General features: G+C 43.4%; 1 protein-coding gene across 2 annotated transcripts in view; it reads left to right on the top strand.

Moving 5' to 3' along the window:
* The window catches only part of CREB3L1 (cAMP responsive element binding protein 3 like 1), an 81,927-nt gene that overhangs the window by 40,859 nt on the left and 19,968 nt on the right, over positions 1–21,100 (top strand). For both annotated transcript variants that reach the window (XM_035115505.2, XM_060274576.1), the window contains exons 2-4: positions 5,468–5,696; positions 15,624–15,784; positions 18,874–18,952. In XM_035115505.2, the coding sequence (XP_034971396.1) occupies positions 5,468–5,696; positions 15,624–15,784; positions 18,874–18,952 (469 nt within the window). The remainder of the gene's footprint in view (positions 1–5,467; positions 5,697–15,623; positions 15,785–18,873; positions 18,953–21,100) is intronic.

The raw sequence follows: 21,100 nt of genomic DNA, 5'->3' as shown, positions 1-21,100 counted from the left end.
GTATATCCCATCCAGTATCATTTATATTTAATCTGGAAACTTTCTTGTAGGAACTGAAATATATAGTAGTAGGAAACACTGCTGAACACCTTCCCTAAAAAGGAAGTCTAAATTATTTGGGGCTTTTTAGTTTAGGAAAATACAACAACTAAGAGCAATGCTGCGATGGCAGAGGTTTCTGTTGGGAAGATACATGTGCTGGACTTTGCTAGATTGATGATCTGGCACTGTACTACCTAATCCACACACAGGCAGAAGATACCACTGGTGGCTTCCCTATGGGAGGTAGTTGGTGCATACCCTCAAAATTGAGGTTTTGGGAGGCGGGGAGGAGAGGGTGGGACAAGGCTCACCAGGCCAAGAGTCTGCTGGATCCCATACCCCACAAGTGCTGGGAAAAAAGGGATGTCCCATTTTATTCCTGCAAGAGCATGGTGGCCATTTTGGGCGCCATGTTCTCTTGCAATTTTACACTGAGATCTCACCCTGAAGAAAGTGTTCTTTTAGGGGCTGCAGTCTCACATGGTGCCCCAAAACTTGTCTTATTGGCACTGTGAGAGCATAGCCCTGCAAAAGGCAGGCCTTTTGTGTTCTGTGAGCTCGCACTGGTCACGTAACTTGTGCAGGAGCATGGATGGGAAGACAAGCATCCTGGTTTGGGGATTGAACAGGATCCTAGGCCAGTCTAGCTATCTGCAACAGACCTAATCCAGGTCTCTGCTGCTGCTGCTGCTGCTGGCTGGAGCTAGTGCAACAAAAATTCATGGTTTTCTTGCCCTTTCATCTCCCTCACTGTCTGGTGCATGTGGCAGAATTCCAGATGTGGCAATGGTGCTGCTTTTTGCTCCATCCATCCCCATTGCTGCCTGCCAGGGGTTTGGGGAGGACATTTTAACATTTTGTATGATGTGAAGAGGGAGAGGCGCTTTTTGCCTCCTCCTCATACTAGAACTTGATGTTATAGAGTGAAATTCAGAACAGACAAAAAGTACTTCTTCATACAACACATAATTAATTCATGGAAATCAGTGGCACAAGATGTGGAGACGGCCACCAGCTTGGATGGCTTTAAAAAGGGGTTGTGGACAGGTCACAGTATTTTTGTATGGAAGTGCAAACTCCAGCCACCAAACATGGGCCTTAGCAGAAGGGCAAGTCAAGAGTCTCTGATCTTGTCAGGAGGCGTTGCTGACCATCTTTCAACTCGCTTCAGCCTTTGATTCACCCCGCTGAATATATGAACTATGATTCACCCCTGAATCTGTTGCCTTGCCTTGAAATTAAATAGCATTTTCCAAATCTGGAGTGATCTGGGAGTGCTTTCTTCTTTAAGGGTGCCTGTGCCTCATACAATCTTTGGTAATGACCATAATTATCCCTAATCCCAGTGCATAAACTACCTTAAGTGCAGAAAGCACTTACCTCTGAAAAACCCATTCTGAGGCACACCATGGTTAGTGCTAATCTGGTAAATGAGTACTTGTCCAGAGATAAAAGGGGCAAGCACTGATGAGGAAGAATTTGCACTTGCAAAAGGATCAGGATAATATGCCAGTGGGGGAAAGAATCCTAGAGCGGGAAGGTCCTTGAAATCATTTAAACCCTGGTGCTTCTCCTCCGGCTCACCTCTGCAGCATCCTTGGTGCACTCCTGGCACAGTTATCTCCACTTTAGCCAGCTGGGTCAATCCCTTCTGTCCCACAAGGCTCCATGTTGTGCAGTGGCCCGGGTGAAGGCTCCATCTCCTCCTCTCCTGGTACTGGGAAGCTAAATGGCTCACATCGCCACCCCTGAACTTGTTCTTCCATTGGACACTGCCAGCGCTCGAGTGTGGCAAGCCACCCCACCCCCCGGGAGTTGATCCATAACCTGCAGGGAGGACTGACGAGGGCAAAAAGTTTCTCCTCTTCTGTCCCATGCTGACTTCCATATTTTGCTGGCAGCAAGGACAAGGGGAGAATGAAGGAGAGAAAGACTTTCTCCCCTTTGCCTCCCCTTTCCTGTCACAGCGAGAAGGAAGCCTATAGGTTCAGGTTCCCTTCTTTTTCTCAGCAGTAGGGCACATGAAGGGGGGGGGAGAGACTTTTCTCGGGGGTGGCATCAGGAGGCGGTGGTGTGATCAGGGCAGGAAACTGTTTGCCACCCCCTCTAACCTGCTGCCCAGCGCATGTGCTCCCTCTTACTCCCTTCTTGATCCAGGCCTGCTTTCAAGATCTTAAAATATATTGTTTTCACCTAGTAGTTTCTTTTGAGATTCAGCCACCCCATATGCTGTGATTGTCATGTATAGACCTTTTGTATGCATTTTGAAAAAATGTCACCAATGCCGATGGCTGGGTTGGAGTTGTGTGCACATAGAATTCCCAGTGGCAACTTCTTTCCTGCCAAGATGACTGAATATCTACCCGACTATAGCCCTCTTCCAGCTATCACCCCAGAACTCTCTGCTCTTTTCAGTACATGGCTGAGGACTGATTGCTTTAAAAGTTACCTGATATTACCTGATATCTGCTCCTTTAACCAGCCTCTATGCAGCCTTTTCATTGCCTTGCTTCTATTTACATAATGATATTATGCCAGAGCAAAACAAACACACACCTTGCTATTGAAACAGGAACTTACATTGTAGTATCCGGGGTGCCCAGCTCAACTCCTCCCTCAGTTTTTTTTTTGAGCTGGCAGGTCCTGCTCAAGGGATTTCCTCACCGGAGAGGAGCCCAGACAATGACTACCCTCCTCTGGATAATAAATAGCAAGCAGTGTGCCTCAGGGTGGAATTTTAAGACCATTCACCACACACTACAGAGTACATCTTTCCTTTCTGATGTTTTGTATAGAATACTATATAAAGTACGGTACTTACTTCCCTCCTTGAAATGCTATCTTTCAGTAATAAATGGATGCTCTGCATCAGAACTGCAATCCAAAAAGAAAAGTATTTTATATAATATAGGACTGTGCTCTCTCTCTCTCTCTCTCTCTCTCTCTCTCTCTCTCTCTCTCTCTCTCTCTCTCTCTCTCTCTCACACACACACACACACACCCACACACCCACACACCGGTATGTGTAATTATGCTTACAATCCACCTATTGTATATGTCATCAAGATGATCAATAATTTAATTAATCCATGCATCATATATCAAATAGTAGTATTTGTCAAGAAACGACAGGCTCAATATATTGTGGTGAACATCATATTGCGGTGAACATCATATGTCTTTAAAAAACAGCACAGTGGATACATTGTAAGGAGTAATTAGATTTCCAGCTAAAAACACTCTCCACAAAACACATCTCGGGGCACAGTAACAATTTGTCTAGTTAAATTGCCCCTTGCCCCAGACTGCCTCCTAGTGGCTGGGTCTGGCAAGTATCTTAACACAAAGGGGACTGTACTTTTCTCCCAGCAGCAGGAATGTGGACAGGTGAGTTTTTGATCCATTTGTATGCAACAGCAGCATTAGCAGGGGGGGGAAGTAACCTTTCTGCAGTATGACATGAACCCACATGGATATGGATACTTTTTTTGTGTAGGGGAAATGTAACGTGTGAAGCATCCCTGTGATCCTTTCCCCTTTTCTAGGTTCTTAAGAGGGTAACTTCTTGATTACTGTTTGATGAATCCTTTTGTCCCCTGCCAGCAAACAATAGTGTGCCATGTGGAACGATCTGGGGTATTTTTTAAAAAATATAAAATCTGGATTTATTGGATGGTAGTGTTGTACTCATATTAATGTTACCAGGTCATGTTAATGTTACTAAGTCATAGTTAATCTTTCTGAGCAAGCCAGATATTCACAGGCATCATGTGACTTTATTGTATTTTCCTAGGACTCTCAAAAGATGGCCAGAATCCTAAAGGATATTAAAATTTCACAGCCCTTTCCTTTTGTTTAGCTTAAGTTCCTTCTTATAAAGATAGACAGAAACATCTGGCCTTGTAAACTCTAGAGGGACATGGTGTGTGTAATGCTGTTTGAGGAACATACGGGAGGGCTTGTTATCTCAGGGACAGTATCTGCAGAGTACAGGATTTGGAGATGCTTCTCTTTAATTTTGCATGGGGCTTCTGGGTAGTTTTTCACCTTTAGTTAGACAGATGGATAGATTTTGGACACCTGTGGCAAAACTGCACCATAGCAAGCCTCTCAAATGTTTGTCACCATGAAAAGCATATGAGCTGTGCGGTGGTTACAGCATGGAGAAGATAGAAAGGAATCCCAACTGGTCCTAGCCAGGTAGGAAGACTGCAGGGCAGAATCTGCACAGGGTAATATGAGTTAGCTGCAGTCCTGAATTTCTGTTCCCTGAGGAGCTGGTGGGGCTAGCAAGGGAGACTCAAGAGGTCACTGTGAAAGCTGTGGTAGAAACAGGTTAGAAATCTGTTAAGGGCTAAAACGTATGATCTGGTGGGACTTCATAAAACCATTAACAAAGGTAGAACAGCTTTTCATAAGAAGGGTTCCACTGGCTGCATACATGCCATACATGTAAAGCACATTTCCCTGCCCAGAGAATCTTGGGAACTGTAGTTTTTGGGTGCTGGGATTTGCAGTTGTGGGGGGGGGGGTGTTAAACTACAGTTCCCAGGATTGTTTTGGGTGGTGGTGCTGGTGGAGAAATGTGCTTCAAATGTATGGTGCGTATGCAGCCTAAGAGTGTTGAAGGACAAAATGGTGTTAAGCAGTGTTTCTTGCAGCAAGCAAATACCGGTAACATGTGGGCATTATATACACATATACATGCACGTCTTTTAACATCCATGTACACACATGTTGGAACCCTTTCCCAATCAGGGTTTCCAGATGGACATGTAAGTGTCTTTAAAGAGATATGTGTATCTGTGTTTGCTGCAAGAAACATTGGAGTCTTTGAAGGATTTAGCTTCAACCGGCTCCCACGTAGCCATCCAGCCACAGCTTCCAAGCACTTGGTCAGTGTGTTCGGGGCCGAGGCAGGGCAGCCGTCCATTAACAGATAATTCTGGGTGTCATCAGCATATTGATGACAACCCAGCCCAAAACTCCAGACAATCTGGGCAAGGGGGCGCATAAAGATATTAAAAAGCATCGGGGAAAGGATTGCGCCTTGCGGGACTCCACACACCAAGGAGTGCCGCGATAACATGTAGTTGATAACATGAAGCTTGTTGTTAAAAAAGATGTATAGATGGTTTGTTATGAGTGCTGAGGAGAAATGGGTCCATTAAATAGGATTGGTTAAATTAAGGTAGAAACGGCAGACAGGGAGATATATCTTTGTGGATATTGTCTGGTTCGTTCTTTAAGAAAACAACAGCTTTCTGTAGCTATGAAAACGGTAAGAATAAAAGGATGACTATAGCTGCTTCTGTTCCAGATAATTTGGCTCCTGATACATCTGGATTGGGATACGTTTCAGTAGAAGGCCCTCTAGTCTCTCACGGAGGTGATGCTAATGCTCTTCTTTTTGCCCTTTTCTCAGCATTTCTCTGAGAACTTCGACCACTTCTCCGAGAACATGGAGGACTTTTCCAACGAACTCTTCAACAGCTTCTTTGATGACCCCATGCTGGTTGAAAAGAACCCTTTGCTGGACATGGATCTGGACCCTCCTACTCCTGGCATCCAAGCAGAGCACAGCTACTCCCTGAGCGGAGACTCTGCTCCCCAGAGCCCCCTCATGCCTGTCAAGACAGAAGACAATGCCAATGGTGAGTGTGCAAGGTCCATGCATGTTGGATCGAGAAACGTGTACCTAAACCTCTTAAAATCCTACCGGGTTGTTAGCAGAAGAGTTGGTTCTGTTAGGTGGGTGTGTTCTCTTTCAAATGAACCATTGCCCTTGAAGACAGCTGATCAGGCTACCTAAATTATATGGCCCATACCTTTACTTTCAGGAAGAAAGTTTGACTCCGGGCAATGAATTTGATCCACTTTCTAAAAACTGATTTCTTATTTTTAAATTTAACAAGGATTGGGGGGGGGGGTAGAGGAATGAGTAAAAGTTAAAATAAAATTGAAGAAAGAGAAGAGGAAAAAACAAACCATCATCATAAACAAATGATACTAATGATAACAGTAGACCACCATCAGTTCACATTGCAGATACAGTGACGATTGGTACAAAAATCTTTAATTCAATATAAGCCCTCTATATGCTTATGTGAAATATGTTTGAATGTAGCCAATTTGATCCACTTATAATCAATTTGAATCCACCTATTAATAATAGGACTGGTGTTGCTCACTTAATTGCCCATGATACATACAAATACCCACTGGCGGAATCCTACTTCCTTCTGATAAGAGGTTTGGATAAGCTGAATGAGCATGCTAAAAACAGGTAGGAACAACCCAGGAAAGGAAAACTAGGTAAGGAAATTTGTTGTTTAGTCGTTTAGTCGTGTCCGACTCTTCGTGACCCCATGGACCATAGCACGCCAGGCACTCCTGTCTTGCACTGCCTCCCGCAGTTTGGTCAAACTCATGTTCATAGCTTCGAGAACACTGTCCAACCATCTTGTCCTCTGTCGTCCCCTTCTCCTAGTGCCCTCAATCTTTTCCAACATCAGGGTCTTTTCCAGGGAGTCTTCTCTTCTCATGAGGTGGGCAAAGTATTGGAGCCTCAGCTTCACGATCTGTCCTTCCAGGGAGCACTCAGGGCTGATTTCCTTAAGAATGGATAGGTTTGATCTTCTTGCAGTCCATGGGACTCTCAAGAGTCTCCTCCAGCACCATAATTCAAAAGCATCAATTCTTCGGCGATCAGCCTTCTTTATGGTCCAGCTCTCACTTCCATACATCACTACTGGGAAAACCATAGCTTTAACTATACAGACCTTTGTCGGCAAGGTGATGTCTCTGCTTTTTAAGATGCTGTCTAGGTTTGTCATTGCTTTTCTCCCAAGAAGCAGGCGTCTTTTAATTTCGTGACTGCTGTCACCATCTGCAGTGATCAAGGAGCCCAAGAAAGTAAAATCTCTCACTGCCTCCATTTCTTCCCCTTCTATTTGCCAGGAGGTGATGGGACCAGTGGCCATGATCTTGGTTTTTTTGATGTTGAGCTTCAGACCATATTTTGCGCTCTCCTCTTTCACCCTCATTAAAAGGTTCTTTAATTCCTCCTCGCTTTCTGCCATCAAGGTTGTGTCATCTGCATATCTGAGGTTGTTGATATTTCTTCCGGCAATCTTAATTCCAGCTTGGGATTCATCTAGTCCAGCCTTTCGCACGATGAATTCTGCATATAAGTTAAATAAGCAGGGAGACAATATACAACCTTGTCGTACTCCTTTCCCAATTTTGAACCAATCAGTTGTTCCATATCCAGTTCTAACTGTAGCTTCTTGTCCCACATAGAGATTTCCCAGGAGACAGATGAAGTGATCAGGCACTCCCATTTCTTTAAGAACTTGCCATAGTTTGCTGTGGTCAACACAGTCAAAGGCTTTTGCATAGTCAATGAAGCAGAAGTAGACATTTTTCTGGAACTCTCTAGCTTTCTCCATAATCCAGCGCATGTTTGCTATTTGGTCTCTGGTTCCTCTGCCCTTTCGAAATCCAGCTTGCACTTCTGGGAGTTCTTGGTCCACATACTGCCTAAGCCTGCCTTGTAGAATTTTAAGCATAACCTTGCTAGCGTGTGAAATGAGCGCAATTGTGCGGTAGTTGGAGCATTCTTTGGCACTGCCCTTCTTTGGAATTGGGATGTAGACTGATCTTCTCCAATCCTCTGGCCATTGCTGAGTTTTCCAAACTTGCTGGCATATTGGGTGTAGCACCTTAACAGCATCATCTTTTAAAATTTTAAATAGTTCAGTTGGAATATCATCACTTCCACTGGCCTTGTTATTAGCAGTGCTTTCTAAGGCCCATTTGACTTCACTCTCCAAGATGTCTGGCTCAAGGTCAGCAACCACACTACCTGGGGTGTACGAGACCTCCATATCTTTCTGGTATAATTCCTCTGTATATTATTGCCACCTCTTCTTGATGTCTTCTGCTTCTGTTAGGTCCTTACCACTTTTGTCCTTGATTATGGTAATCTTTGTATGAAATGTTCCTTTCATATCTCCAATTTTCTTGAACAGATCTCTGGTTTTCCCCATTCTATTGTTTTCCTCTATTTCTTTGCATTGCTCATTTAAGAAGACCCTCTTGTCTCGTAAGGAAATAAGGCTGCAGTAATAACCACACTATGCGATCCTACCTAATCTGCATTCCCTGAAACAGTATAAACTGGCAAACAACTATCCTTTGAAATTCATACATTTTGCAATTCTCCATACAAATAATGTGCATAAAATGCATATACTATGGGAAAATGTGAATAACATATTTATGTGCCAACTCAGCCACTTTTACAAGTGCCACATAACACTGGCACCACATCTGTAAGAACTTTATCATTTAGTGTGGCGGCACTGAATCTTTGGAACTCCCTGCCTATTGAAATCAGGCAGACACCCTCACTGTATTCCTTCAGTGTCTGCTGAAGGCATTCTTATTTAGACAAGCCTACCCAGACATTTAGAAAGTTTGTGGGAGTTTTAATTTGTTTTAGTCTATTTTATTGTGGTTTTAACCTTCTGTATGTTTTAAATTAGGACTACATTTTTAGTGATAATTTTATTGTTTTTCTCTTTTTTGTAAACCACTATGAGATTTTTTTCTACAATCATGTGGTACGGTATATAAATCTTATGCAATAAATAAAATAAAATCCAAAAATAAATACCAATGAAAAGAACATGCAAAATGCATTATATTTGGGGGGGGAAATACTTGCAGAAATGTATATATTAGGGGAAAGACACATTAACTGCTAACAAATTTTCATAAGAACTTTAAAAAGAAATGTTTTGTGAACTGATGTGGAAATAAGAGGAACTAAACTTAAGATTGGAAAAGTTAGAAACAGAGAGGAAGCAAACTTGACAGTTTTGTGTATCCCTACTAGGGAGCATCCTAACTGAACACGGTGGGACTTACACCCGAGTAAACATGTGTAAGATTATGCTGTGATTTGCAGCAAACTAAAGAAAGCCAATTTCAGCTTTCCTTGCTTACCAAGTGTCCTTTGCTCAGAGCAGCAGTAATGGAAGAAACAGAAATTGACCATTTCAAATAAGAACTGAGCTCTGTTATATGAAAATATATACCAGACTTAACAATGACCTTTGCTTCTTAATCAGGGCTTGCAACAACAGACTAAACAGGGATTTTGGCTTCATGACTCAGTAAGAGTCACTAACCCACTATTTTAAGAGAGGGAAAGAGAAAACTTACTGCTTTATCGTCATTTAGTGTGAGAGTTAGTTGTTTCCATACTGGATCTGGTCCAAGAAAATGACCTCCCACTAGCATACTATTCACTGAACATTACAATGTGTTCCCAGTTCTTGTTGCTTTGAGCCTTATTGAACTAGTAAGCTCCTTTGGGGATATATGCTGGGCTCTTGGTTCACTTTATCTATGTCTCCATCCATCTCAGACTTAAAGAAATCATCAATGTGGTTATACAATAGAGGCAGTGCAGGAAAAAATAATGGTGGTGTTTAAGATTTGTTTGGCAGTGAAACTTTTAAGAGCCATTTGCCTATGTCCGGGCAAAGAATGAACAACCATATTGAGGGGAAATGAATGGACTCCAGCAAGTTTTGTTAGGATCTGTATTAGAATGTTTGGTTTGAAATATAACTAAGTCTAGATGTGATGGAGCACCCCAAATGGGCCAGAATGTCTTCTAAAAGTCAGATAGTTGTTTATTTCCTTGACATCTGATGGGAGGGTGTTCCACAGGGCAGGCGCCACCACCGAGAAGGCCCTCTGCCTGGTTCCCTGTAACCTCACTTCTCGCAGTGAGGGAACCGCCAGAAGACCCTCTGAGAAGGACCTCAGTGTCTGGGCTGAACGATGGGGGTGGAGATGCTCCTTCATGTACACTGGGCCTAGGCCATTATTGAACAGCAAATGGAGTCCCTCACATACAAGAGTGCACACATTGTGTACAGTTATATATGTGGGTTTCCTTTCAGATGTTCAATGGCAAAGGACCACAGCTCAGTGGTAGAGATCCCCTTCTTCACTTGTGGGGCATCTCAATATTCACACAGCCTCTGACATCAAATTGATGAGTACTTCTAGGAAGCTGCCTTCTCCTGAGGCAAAACATTGCCCAGTCTAGTTCTGTTGACACTGACTGGTAGAGGCTCTCCAGGGTTTCAGACTACCTGGGAATCCCATGAATTGAGCCTGGGAGCTTCTGCTGTACCACTGACCTAACTCTAAGCTCCTCCTCTTGTGTCAAGGCCTGGCCTGCTGCAACCTGTCTGGAAAAAGTTCTGTAAAATTCATGCATCCCCGTTCCAAGAAGGAGGTCTAATAAAACATGTCAACTTGTGCTCTCTATTGGCAGCAGGAGAGAAAAGGGTCTCTTGGGTTGTTGGGTGTGGATGCACAGAACTCTGTGCCTCTCCTGGCACTTTTGGCTTGGGCGTAGTAGACACAGTGGAAGCCGCTGCCTGCAGCCAGTGCTTACTGGCGCGTGTGGAAGACTAAGTGGCTTTTTTACTTACCCGCAGATCTCTCGGTAGGAGACGGAGAGGAACAGTCATTTCAGAGCCTATTTTTAAAACAATTCATTTTCGGATAATTCAGGATGCCAGGATATTTTTAGAGCAACCCCAGCAGAGGATCCTGTAATTTGTGGGACCATGTGGGTGTCCCAGCAGTTGAAGGACAGCAGCTGGCCTGAAGAGAGAATGGCACAGATTCAGTATATACAAGAGAAGAAAAGCCTTCTTTTCAGCAAAAGCAGGGAATAGGTTTCCCTGCTGTGGTTAGGGATTATCCATGCTGAGTGATACCAAACATTAAGAAGAGAAGAGGCAGAGAAATTTCCCTCCCCCCCCCTTTGGTAGATCCTTCTTTTAGTTTTGTTTTTATTATTTATTAAATTTGTATACCACCCTTCGTCCGTAGATCTTTTAAAATGGAATGATCAGGGCTGATCTAGAGAAAGAGCTTGCCGTATGCCAAACCTTGTCTGTGGGTTTGTACCACTTTTCACTGTGTGTGAGGGAGTGTATGCCAGCATGCTTGGGAAGATAAGGTACTCTCCAGTGGTACGCTCCTAGGACCTCCCCGATCTACAAGATGTACATTTTGGGAATTGCAATATTTTCATACATAATGCAGCATGTTGTGAGCTTCCTCTATGGGCTTATGCTCAGAACAAACCTCTCCTACTCAAGATGGAGAACATCAGTAAAACAGGATGGCTAATAATCTTGTGTCTTAGCAGAAGCCATGTGCACAAGGCTAACCCTTGCTGCCTGAGGAGGAACAGCAAATGTTCCCCCCTCTCAAATCAAGGTGTATAGTACCCGATTTATTTTGGCAGCTGAGACAGAACATCCTGCAGATGATGTGTCTCCCTAACAGTGCAGATGAAATTAACTAACAACTGGCTGCCCTTACATGACACCCAGAATCAGCTGCCTGAGGCGGCAGTCTTGTTCTGCCAAATGTTAGGGACGGGGCGGTTGGGTACGCTAGCTGATTCTGGGTTCTGCTACAGTTCTTCATTCTGAAGTGCATTTCTTCATAGCAAAGGTGGGAGACTATGGCACTGAGGAACAGTGGAACAGTTCTGTAGTATGGAGCACTATAAGTTTCTTTGCATGCTGCAGCAAGCATCAAAACAAAATAAAAATATTACTTCCAGTAGCACCTTAGAGACCAACTAAGTTTGTCATTGGTATGAGCTTTCATGTGCATGCACACTTCAGATGAGAAAAGAAGATAGTACAGTTAATAGCTTTCCCTGACTACTCATCTCCAGTACCCTTGCACTGGAGAATCAATGGGTCCTCCCCCCAAATATCTTTAGATTACGAGTCCCTAGTGTTTACCACACACACATTCCAAGTATCTGACTACATGCGGAGTGTCCAGGGGAGATTGCTCAAGCCAGTTCTCTTGGCGCTCCTAGCACAGCAGGGTGCAGCCATCTGGGGATGGACAAATTAGTCTGTTTCTGATCCATGTCAGTTTTGCCTGTGCTTATTCATAAGTCTGCCCTGTTTGTGCATTAATCTCCCCCCCCCCCCGCCCGCCCGCATGCAAAGACTATTTAAATATCTATTTTGGCTTAATAAGCGGTATTCAACTGAGTTGTACTCAAAGTACTGTCTGGCTGTACTGCTTTCTGAAGCAGGGTTTTGCTTTTTTGTTAAAGAAGTAAACTAACCAATTTACTGTCTGCTTTAAAACAAACAAACAAACACCAAACTAGCAATAAGTAAATTTAATTCCACAATGGATCTGGCAGTACTTATTACAGAGTAAATGCAACTGTCCAACTCCATTTAACAGCATTTACTATGTGGATAAATAAGTGAGCAAGGGAAGGGAAGCAGTGTGTGTACGTGACAATTTGTGCTCATTTTCAATATACCCCTCCCCACTGTTACAGGCAATACTTATACTAGGCCTGGCCTATCCGGATAGATCACAACACCTTCTTATTTTGCATGCACACCCTTTTTTCCTTCTATGCCTGGAGAGCTTTTGAGCAATAAGCATATAATGCTATCCTTCTCCTGGGATAGCTCAGTTGGTAGAGCATGAGACTCTTAATATTAGGGTTATATGTTTGAGCCCCACATTGGGCAGAAGATTCCTGCATTGCAGCTGATAGGGCAAGATGACCATTGTAGTCCCTTCCAACTCTACAATTCTATGATTCTAAAATGGTCTCATTCATGGCAACCTGCCCCAGATAGCCCATGAGGGTAGTCCAAGCCTCGGTTCAAAAGGTTCTTGATTCAATCCCCAGGATCATCAATAGGTAAGAAGTACAGGAATTGACTGTACTTCCTGCACATCTTTACATACAAACACATTAGGCTCCAGGGTTGGGAGTTGAGCCATTGCTTTGCCCCTGCTGAGAGACTTTTTTTGGCTCCTCCTCTCCACACACTGTGTCCACCCCAGCTGGTTTTTGGTATGCAAACTGAGTAATTTTAAGAACTGGTGCCTGAGTTTGCTTTTTTCTTCCTCTCTCTTCCCCCCTTTGTGCCATGAGATTGTGAGGCTGAGGGCAAGGATTGTCTAAAAAAAAAATCAAAAAAATCTGTAAAGTGCCCTGACAGTCTTTTCAACTGAAAAACTGGGTTATAAATAAATACATTAAGTTAATTGAGCCCTGGTGCAGTTTGTTTGCTTTAATTAAGAACCACTTTAGAAGACGAATTTAGAGCAGACCGTGGTGAAGGAGGAGTGGGTGCATTGCTTCATTTCTCTGCTGTAAATGCCTTCTACTCTCTACCCTAGGACATGTATATTCTTGGAACCTCATGGTTAATATACCCTGTTTCTCCAAAAAATAAGCCGTAGCCATAAAATAAGCCATAGCAGGATTTTTAAGTATTCAAGGAATATAAGCCATACCCTTAAAATAAGACATAGTGATAGGCGCAGCAGCAATGCAGGCCGCGGCAGGAGGAGGGGGAAAAAGACATCCCCTGAAAATAAGCCATAGTGTGGTTTTTTTGAGGAAAAATAAATATAAGACAGTGTCTTATTTTTGGAGAAACACGGTATGTAAGACACCATTGAGATCCAAGCCTGCTATTATTTAGTGAAAGTTTAAGTAACAGTATAATAACATATTGCAGGATAACTTGTGACCAAGCCTAAACTGTAGCTAAACTAACTCTTCTCTTGTTTTTCCATACACAAAATGCTAGTTTGTCGCCTCTCTTCCATTCCCAATACTGTAGAACAACCATAATAGTAAATGTTGCTGGATGTGTTCATGTTGCTGCTGTAGATACAACATGAGATTAAGCATTGTTACAGTACTGTATTTGCTTTTTTTCTTAAAGGAACCTTTGTGGTCACTTTACTAACACACATATTTCAGAAGCCAGTGCAGGTGCAGTTACTGCTGAATAAATGAATGCAGCAGACAAGAAGCAGATAAGTGCTTCCAGCAATTTGCAATGGGAGCACCTGCAGACCTTTTCAGGAAGAACATAGGAAGCTGCCTTATACAAAACCAGACCATTGGTCCAGCTAATTATGGTCTACACACTGACTGGCAGAGGTCTTCCTGGGTTTCAAGCAGGAGCTATTTCCGGAAGAAAATTTCCTTTTCATTCTTGTTCCTAGCACTGAAAAGCTTCCATGTAGTTTGTATGTAATATTCATGTGCTTGTTTCTGCCTGGAATTAGCAGCATACTAATCTGTTTCCTGGGACATGGGTGGTGCTGTGGGTTAAACCACTGAGCCTCTTGGGCTTGCCGATCGGAAGGTTGGCAGTTTGAATCCCTGCGACAAGGTGAGATGCCGTTGCTTGGTCCCAGCTCTTGTCAACCTAGCAGTTCGAAAGCATATCAAAGTGCTAGTAGATAAATAAGTACCGCTCCGGTGGGAAGGTAAACGGCATTTCTGTGTGCTACTCTGGTTCGCCAGAAGCGGCTTAGTCATGCTGGCCACATGACCAGACAGTAAAGTGAGATGAGCGCCGCAACCCCAGAGTCGTCCGCAACTGGACCCTTTACCGTTACCTTTAATCTGTTTACTGCAAATAACAGCTGTTGGGAAGACTACAAGAGAACACTTGGTAAGGAAGGGTCCATTTTGACAAGTTCTGTTTTGAGCTGTTTTGTCAAAAATAAAAACAGTACTAGAGGAATTTACTTTTAAAAACATTTTGCTCTTGATGTGTTGAGTTTTCTACCGTGTTCAGCTAAAACTAGATATCTGACTCTACAATGGTATGCCTGATAAGTTGTTTGGAGCAACAATGGATCCACAAATATAAAATATTTCACCTGGCGTCTGACCAAATAGCAGTGTCAAATTGAATTGAGGCGATGAGGGGTGAGGCGAGTGTAGCCACCACAATTCTTTCGGAAGAGTAGCCCTGTTTAACCAGCTGTAGCAAAAGCAACACAGAGACCAAATGTGTCTTTAAGACACATTTATTGTGGAATAACATTTTGCAGACAATACCATGCATCATCAGTAAGAGGCTACAGTTCCCAGAGTGGTTTAACAATCAATCCTTCTTCCCAGGGAACTCTAGAAATTGTAGCTGTGTGAGGGGAATAGCTGTTCCCTAATAATTTTCTGCACCCTTAACAAACTCTGGTTTCCACAATGCTTTGGCTGTTTAAAATGGTATGAAACTGCTTTAAATGTATAGTGCAGATGGGCTTTAGTGTTGCCTTCTGAAACAGCAGAGCTTATTGCTGGGATTACTGGGTTTCCCACCTACTGCAACATTTCCTGTGTATTAATTAGAAGGCATTGGAGAGAGAGACACACACACCTTATATTGAATCATAGAGTTGGAAGAGACCACAAGGGCCATCCAGTCCAACCCCCTGCCAAGCAGGAAACACCATCAAAGCATTCTTGACATATGCCTGTCAAGCCTCTGCTTAAAGACCTCCAAAGAAGGAGACTCCACCACACACCTTGGTAGCAAATTCCACTGCTGAACAGCTCTTACTGTCAGGAAGTTCTTTCTAATGTTTAGGTGGAATCTTCTTTCTTGTAGTTTGAATCCATTGCTCCGTGTCCGCATTGCTTACAGTACAACCTGATGTGGTTCTTTTCTCAGAACTGGAAAATGGGATGTGGTCCCTCCAGCACAAGCTGTGTTCCATCCTGGTGAAACAGGAGCAGAACATGGCACCAGAACTTCCTGAGACCCAGCCGCCAGCTAATACAGTACCCATGTTGAACCTGAACCCACTGCAAAGGTTGCCAGTCCCTGAAGAGGTGAGTTTGCTGCATCATTGTTGTCTGCAATATAACAAGTTGTGGTGCAACTTATCCTCCTTCAAGCCCTTCATTCCAAAAGAAAGGTCTGTTATGTGGTGGAAGATAAAAGCTAGCTATTTCTTATTTTTGTTATGACTGATTTGAAATAAGTCACTAATGGAGAAAAGGGAACAGAGGACACCTAAGGCATGTCTGGACAGAGTGCTGACCCTCTTGCTCAGGCATCCCCAAACTTCGGCCCTCCAGATGTTTTGGACTACAATTCCCTTCTTCCCCAACCACTGGTCCTGTTAGCTAGGGATCATGGGAGTTGTAGGCCAAAACATCTGGAGGGCCGCAATTTGGGGATGCCTGCTCTTGCTGATAGCTGTTATTTCATATGGAAGGCCCAGAATTAGTAGGATCTGCATGAAAGTGACCCGTGGCAAAATACAGTCTAAAACAATAATAAATCTATAGAGTCAAACTCCTGCACCAATTGGTACCCTTTCCTAGTGGTACCTTCCTGCTTTTGTTCAAGGTTTAGCATTGCAGCGTTAAATAAGTCATGGGAGGAAACTGCCATCCAGATGATGCCCTATGATCCTCCGATGAAGGAATGTATAGAAATTTAAATTATTCCTCGGCTGCTTTCAGTAGTATGAGCCAGAAGGCAGCCAAACCCACCCTGGGTTGAAAGCAGTGTGTTAACACGTGTCACCATCTGAAGAAGGCTCCACCCATGAAACCATGAAATCTAGATTTTAAAGTTACCGTACCTAACTATATCACATACTGTATAGTGATATAGTGATATCGTATATAGTGATAACTGCCCCTCAGGCTGGCAAAGGACCTGTTAGACTGTAACTGTCACTGCTGGGTGCTTTGTAAGGTCAGAGGCAGCATTAGGTTTTTCTTACATTACCTACAACAGGGGTGAGGAACCTGTAGCTCCATAGATGGTGTTGGACTCCAATTCCCATCAGTCCCAGCCAACATGGCCAATTGTGAGGAATGATAGAAGCTGAAGTCCAGTACCATTGGGAGAACCATAGGTTCCCCAACCCTGGCCTGCAGTTCTTCCTGTTGTCTGGAATAAAGTGAGTGATCACCCTGATCTGTTGTAAAGCCTAGCATGGGTTATCTTCCTTTCACTTATGTTGGGTAAGGGAAACTGGATGCAACATGCCAGCTACTCGAGCCAAACATGTACACAAACTTCCTTCTCTGTTTACACAGCTTGAACTCCCTGGGTCTGCAAATGCAGATCCATGTGGCATGTGTGTGTGCATTTGACAGCCATACCAAGCTCCCTTCCTGAGCTGTGTTTACAGTATGAGGCAGTGTGAAATATCTCTGTTTAATGTTGTGTGTGTGCGTGTGTGTGCGTGTGTGTGTGTGTATGCCTTTGGTGGGAAAGGGATGCTGGTAAGAGGATTGCATTGGTGCAGCTGGGAACTAAGTGCTGTTCGTGTTAACTCTTAGTCTCATTTGATCAGAACCAGCTGTTGAGTGGTCCTGCAGAAGGCCCAGAGAACAGTAGAGGCTGTTCTCTATCTCCAAAGGCTGTGCAAATACTCCCAGCTCAAATTACAACAGATCAAAAGAGAGGGAGAGAATGTGGAGGAAAAGTTTAAATGGATTTTTTTAAGGAGCTTGAGAAGAGAGGAGGTAATGACAAATATGATTCCGTCCACAAAGTGAATGCCACCTGTGCTATGCACCCTGGCAGCGCACCTGCATGATGCTTGGCAAAACACTCTTGTTTTGAATTGTGACTTCCCCGGAGACAACTTTTTAAAAAAGTTTTTGCTTGTCTTTGAGCAGCTGGCTTTTGGTATGCAAGTTGATAAGATGGAGAAGAAGGGCAACTGGAGGGCTGAGAAATAATTGTCATCAAAACAAGGAGGATTATGGCCGTAGTCACAGGGCATGCTGGTATTCACTATAAGTTTTGTTTCAGAGTAGGTTAGCTACCAACTGACCTGCACCTTCTGCACTCTTACCATGCATTTAGAAAGCTCCATAGCTCAATGATAGCTCAAAAGGCTTTTCATGTACAATACGCAACTGCTGAAAAAGTCCAGCTTCCAATGGCTGGAGAGGTGGCAAGCACCCAAAGCAGAGGAGGCAGCAGGCAGGCAAGGAACCAGCCTGGAAGTCCATAGGGATACTCTCGTGCAGAGTCCTCCCATTAGTCCCAGTCAGGGTGGTCAGACATAATGGGAACTGTAGTTCAGCAACATCTGTAGGGCCACAAATTCCCCAGCCCTGGCCTTCAGCCTGGCCTTTGTGTTAACTTCTTTTCAAGCAGTGCAGAATGAGGGAACATGACACATACAGCAAGCATGGGATTGGCCCTTCAGAATCACATGGTTTCCCAGAGAATTCTGGTCTGTGGTAGCTGCATCCCAGCTCAAATTGTCCACCATTTTCTCTTCTGACCAGAGGCTGGAGCAAGGAGCAGAGTATCAATGCCTGACCTTCACGGTTGCTGGGCTGAATGCCACAGTGTCTAATAATTCCAATCCCTGCATCTGAGAATTTCTTCCATCCATTGTGGTACTCATAGGATCTGCTGCTCTCTGTGTCTACCCATGACACAGAATTACATCATTAGAAAAAGAAGTGCAGGCCTCATTGGCACCCAGAAGGGGGTCAGAAATCACACCATAGCTGTGCAGAGCTGCATCGTCTCAGAATGAACCCACCTATTCATTCATTCATTCATTCATTCATTCATTCATTCATTCATTCATATGGTTTCTTACCTGCCTCTCATCATAAGGTCCCAGGACAGGTAACAATAAAATATCCAATACAGAAATGGCTAATACCATTGCAATTATAAAACCTGTAAAACTGACCTCAAATGGAGCAGATTGATATACATTCAGCAGAAGAGGTGTGTCCCGCATAAAAAAAACCCTTAACTATCAAAGGCCAGAGTAAAAATAAGAAGCAAATGATGGGTTGCAGTATGATGTTTTGCACCTTGTGAGTCTACATTGCATGGTAAAGCAACCTGTTAATCTGCAGGGTAGAGTCACGCAAGAATTGCCTTTGCAAAATCAAACTGTTGCATTCTGTATTCTTACATACAGGCTCCCATAGAAATGATGCCCCAACCTGTAATCAAAGCTGAACCCAGAGAGGTGAACCAATTTCTAAATGTACCAGCAGGTAAGAAAATAGTTACAGGTCGCTTTCATCAGGCCTCCAGCCTCATTATTTAAAAAACTATCTTTTGCAGAGTGGATCCTCCACCAACCCATTAGCACAAGCTTCTAAAGCGTCTCTCTCTCCTTCCTCAGGCCACAAAGGTTATTATGAGTGATGTCGGCTGTGGATGTGTGGGATTGTAATCCGCTGATGCTGCTTAACTAACCTAATGAGAATGCAAGAAACAATTGTTAACAGGGCACAATTACTTGAGTTCTCCAAGTACAGTATTAGTGCTTTCATGAGTCTTGTGTCTGTGTGCTTTATCCAACTAGCAGCACTATGCCTCCCTTAGTGGGCTTTCTCATAGTCGCATGGCACTGACTAAAAACAGTGTACCTGTGAAATGCAAATGACAATGTGCCTGGAGCTTGGGAAAACCTTTAGCTGGCTGTGAAACCCAAGACGCCAATGCTGTTTCTCAGCAGGCTTCTTTTTGTTTGAGGGTGAGTAGCCCACCAAGAGAAAGGATATACTACCCTTTGCTAAACAAAATAACTATTTTTTTTAAAAAACGAAATGTATATACTACTGAATTGAAATAACACCTCTAAGTGGTTTACAAAGCCACATTAAAATTATCAGTAGAAGACAGCTAAAAACAGGTGTTTTAAAACATTCAAAGGATAATTGAAATCAACAGTAAGCAAAAACAGATTGAAATACATGTCTAAATAAACTTGCCTAAACAAAAATGTTTTAAACAGGTGCTGAACAGAGAAATACTTCTTCGCCATACATATGGGATTTGCTACCACAAGACTGTTGACTTTGAGGACTTTAGAAAAGGATTAGGCAGATCATGGCAGCAAAGGCTAGCAATGGTTATTAAGTCATGATAGCTATATTCTATATCAGGGATGGGGGACCTTTAGCCCTCCAGATGTTGTTGGACTCCAACTTCTACTGGTGTCAGTGGGAGCTGGAGTCGAACCACATCTGGAGGGCAACAGGTTCCCCAGCTCTGTTCTGTATTCTGTCTCTGGGATCAGAGTCGCTATGCCTCTGAATAGCAGCCCTGCTTCTGGGCTACCCATGGGCATCTGGTTGAACACTCTGAGAAGCGGAATGCCTGAACAGAGGGGCCTTTGGTCTGATCCAGCAGGGCTTCTGTTACAGTCAGACATTTTGAAGTTTTTTTGTTTCATTTTGTATAGGACATTTAGTGGCAAGCCATTAGAAGGATATTAGCGTATGGTGCCAGTTCTTATGTATCTGGTATCACTGTAAAGGATCTCAGTTTTGTTTCCAGATGGGTAATGACACCAAGAATGCAGCTTGGCAGTCATTAGCACACCACAGAGGGGTCTGCTCAGAACAAATGAGCACATTTATTTATTTGCTCTAAAATGTAATATCCTCCCCCTAGGCACTAAGCACTCATATTCAAGTAAGCAAGCAATGCTTCACACAAAATATTAGGCCCTCTTAAATGCTCAGCTCATTATTTACCCTCGCAAAACAGGCGTCTTTTGAAATGTGACTTTTAGCAAGCTCAGCATCTTCCATCAGCAGTTCATTAAATAAGGAGGAGAGGCAGCATCTAACAAATCCAGGTTCTGGTGGAAGGTACAAGGGGAGTATGTTCCAGAAGACTTGTTGGGACAACTCTCATGATAGGAAAGGAGCAATTGAAGAATATAACTTGTCCAAAAGAATTTGGGGGGGGGGGAGTGACTGTCACACAATGGAATTCATGATCTTATATAAAGTTAAAGATGAGTGGGTTCACCTTGGGCTTCAGAAAAACTGGTTGTAATAGGCTTTAATGGGTAAGATTTTATGACTGGAGATTGGGGGGGGGGATGCCAGGATGGGTGGGAGTTCCTAAAGATGGAGTTGATAAGGCTACAAATTATTCCAGTGGGAGGCATCTTAAAAAGACACTGCGACAGCACAAAAATACTTACAGCAGAGATGAAAATAAAAAAGGACATGCATAAGCAATGGGAAGAGAAACAGGCCACCAAGGACGAGCAGCTCAGATTTGTAAAAACGGCGTCAGGAAAGCTAAATAGCTGAGGCTGGCAAGCGATGCTAAGAGCAGCAAAATGGAGCAGTTCTGCAGTGGAACCAATTACTCAGAGGAGCTGGAAAGCCATCCACATG

This window comes from Zootoca vivipara, chromosome 1, assembly GCF_963506605.1.
Source record: "Zootoca vivipara chromosome 1, rZooViv1.1, whole genome shotgun sequence".
NCBI classification, from domain to species: domain Eukaryota; kingdom Metazoa; phylum Chordata; class Lepidosauria; order Squamata; family Lacertidae; genus Zootoca; species Zootoca vivipara.
The sequence above is the reverse complement of the archived record's forward strand: the minus strand, read 5'-3'. Positions and strand labels throughout refer to the sequence as shown.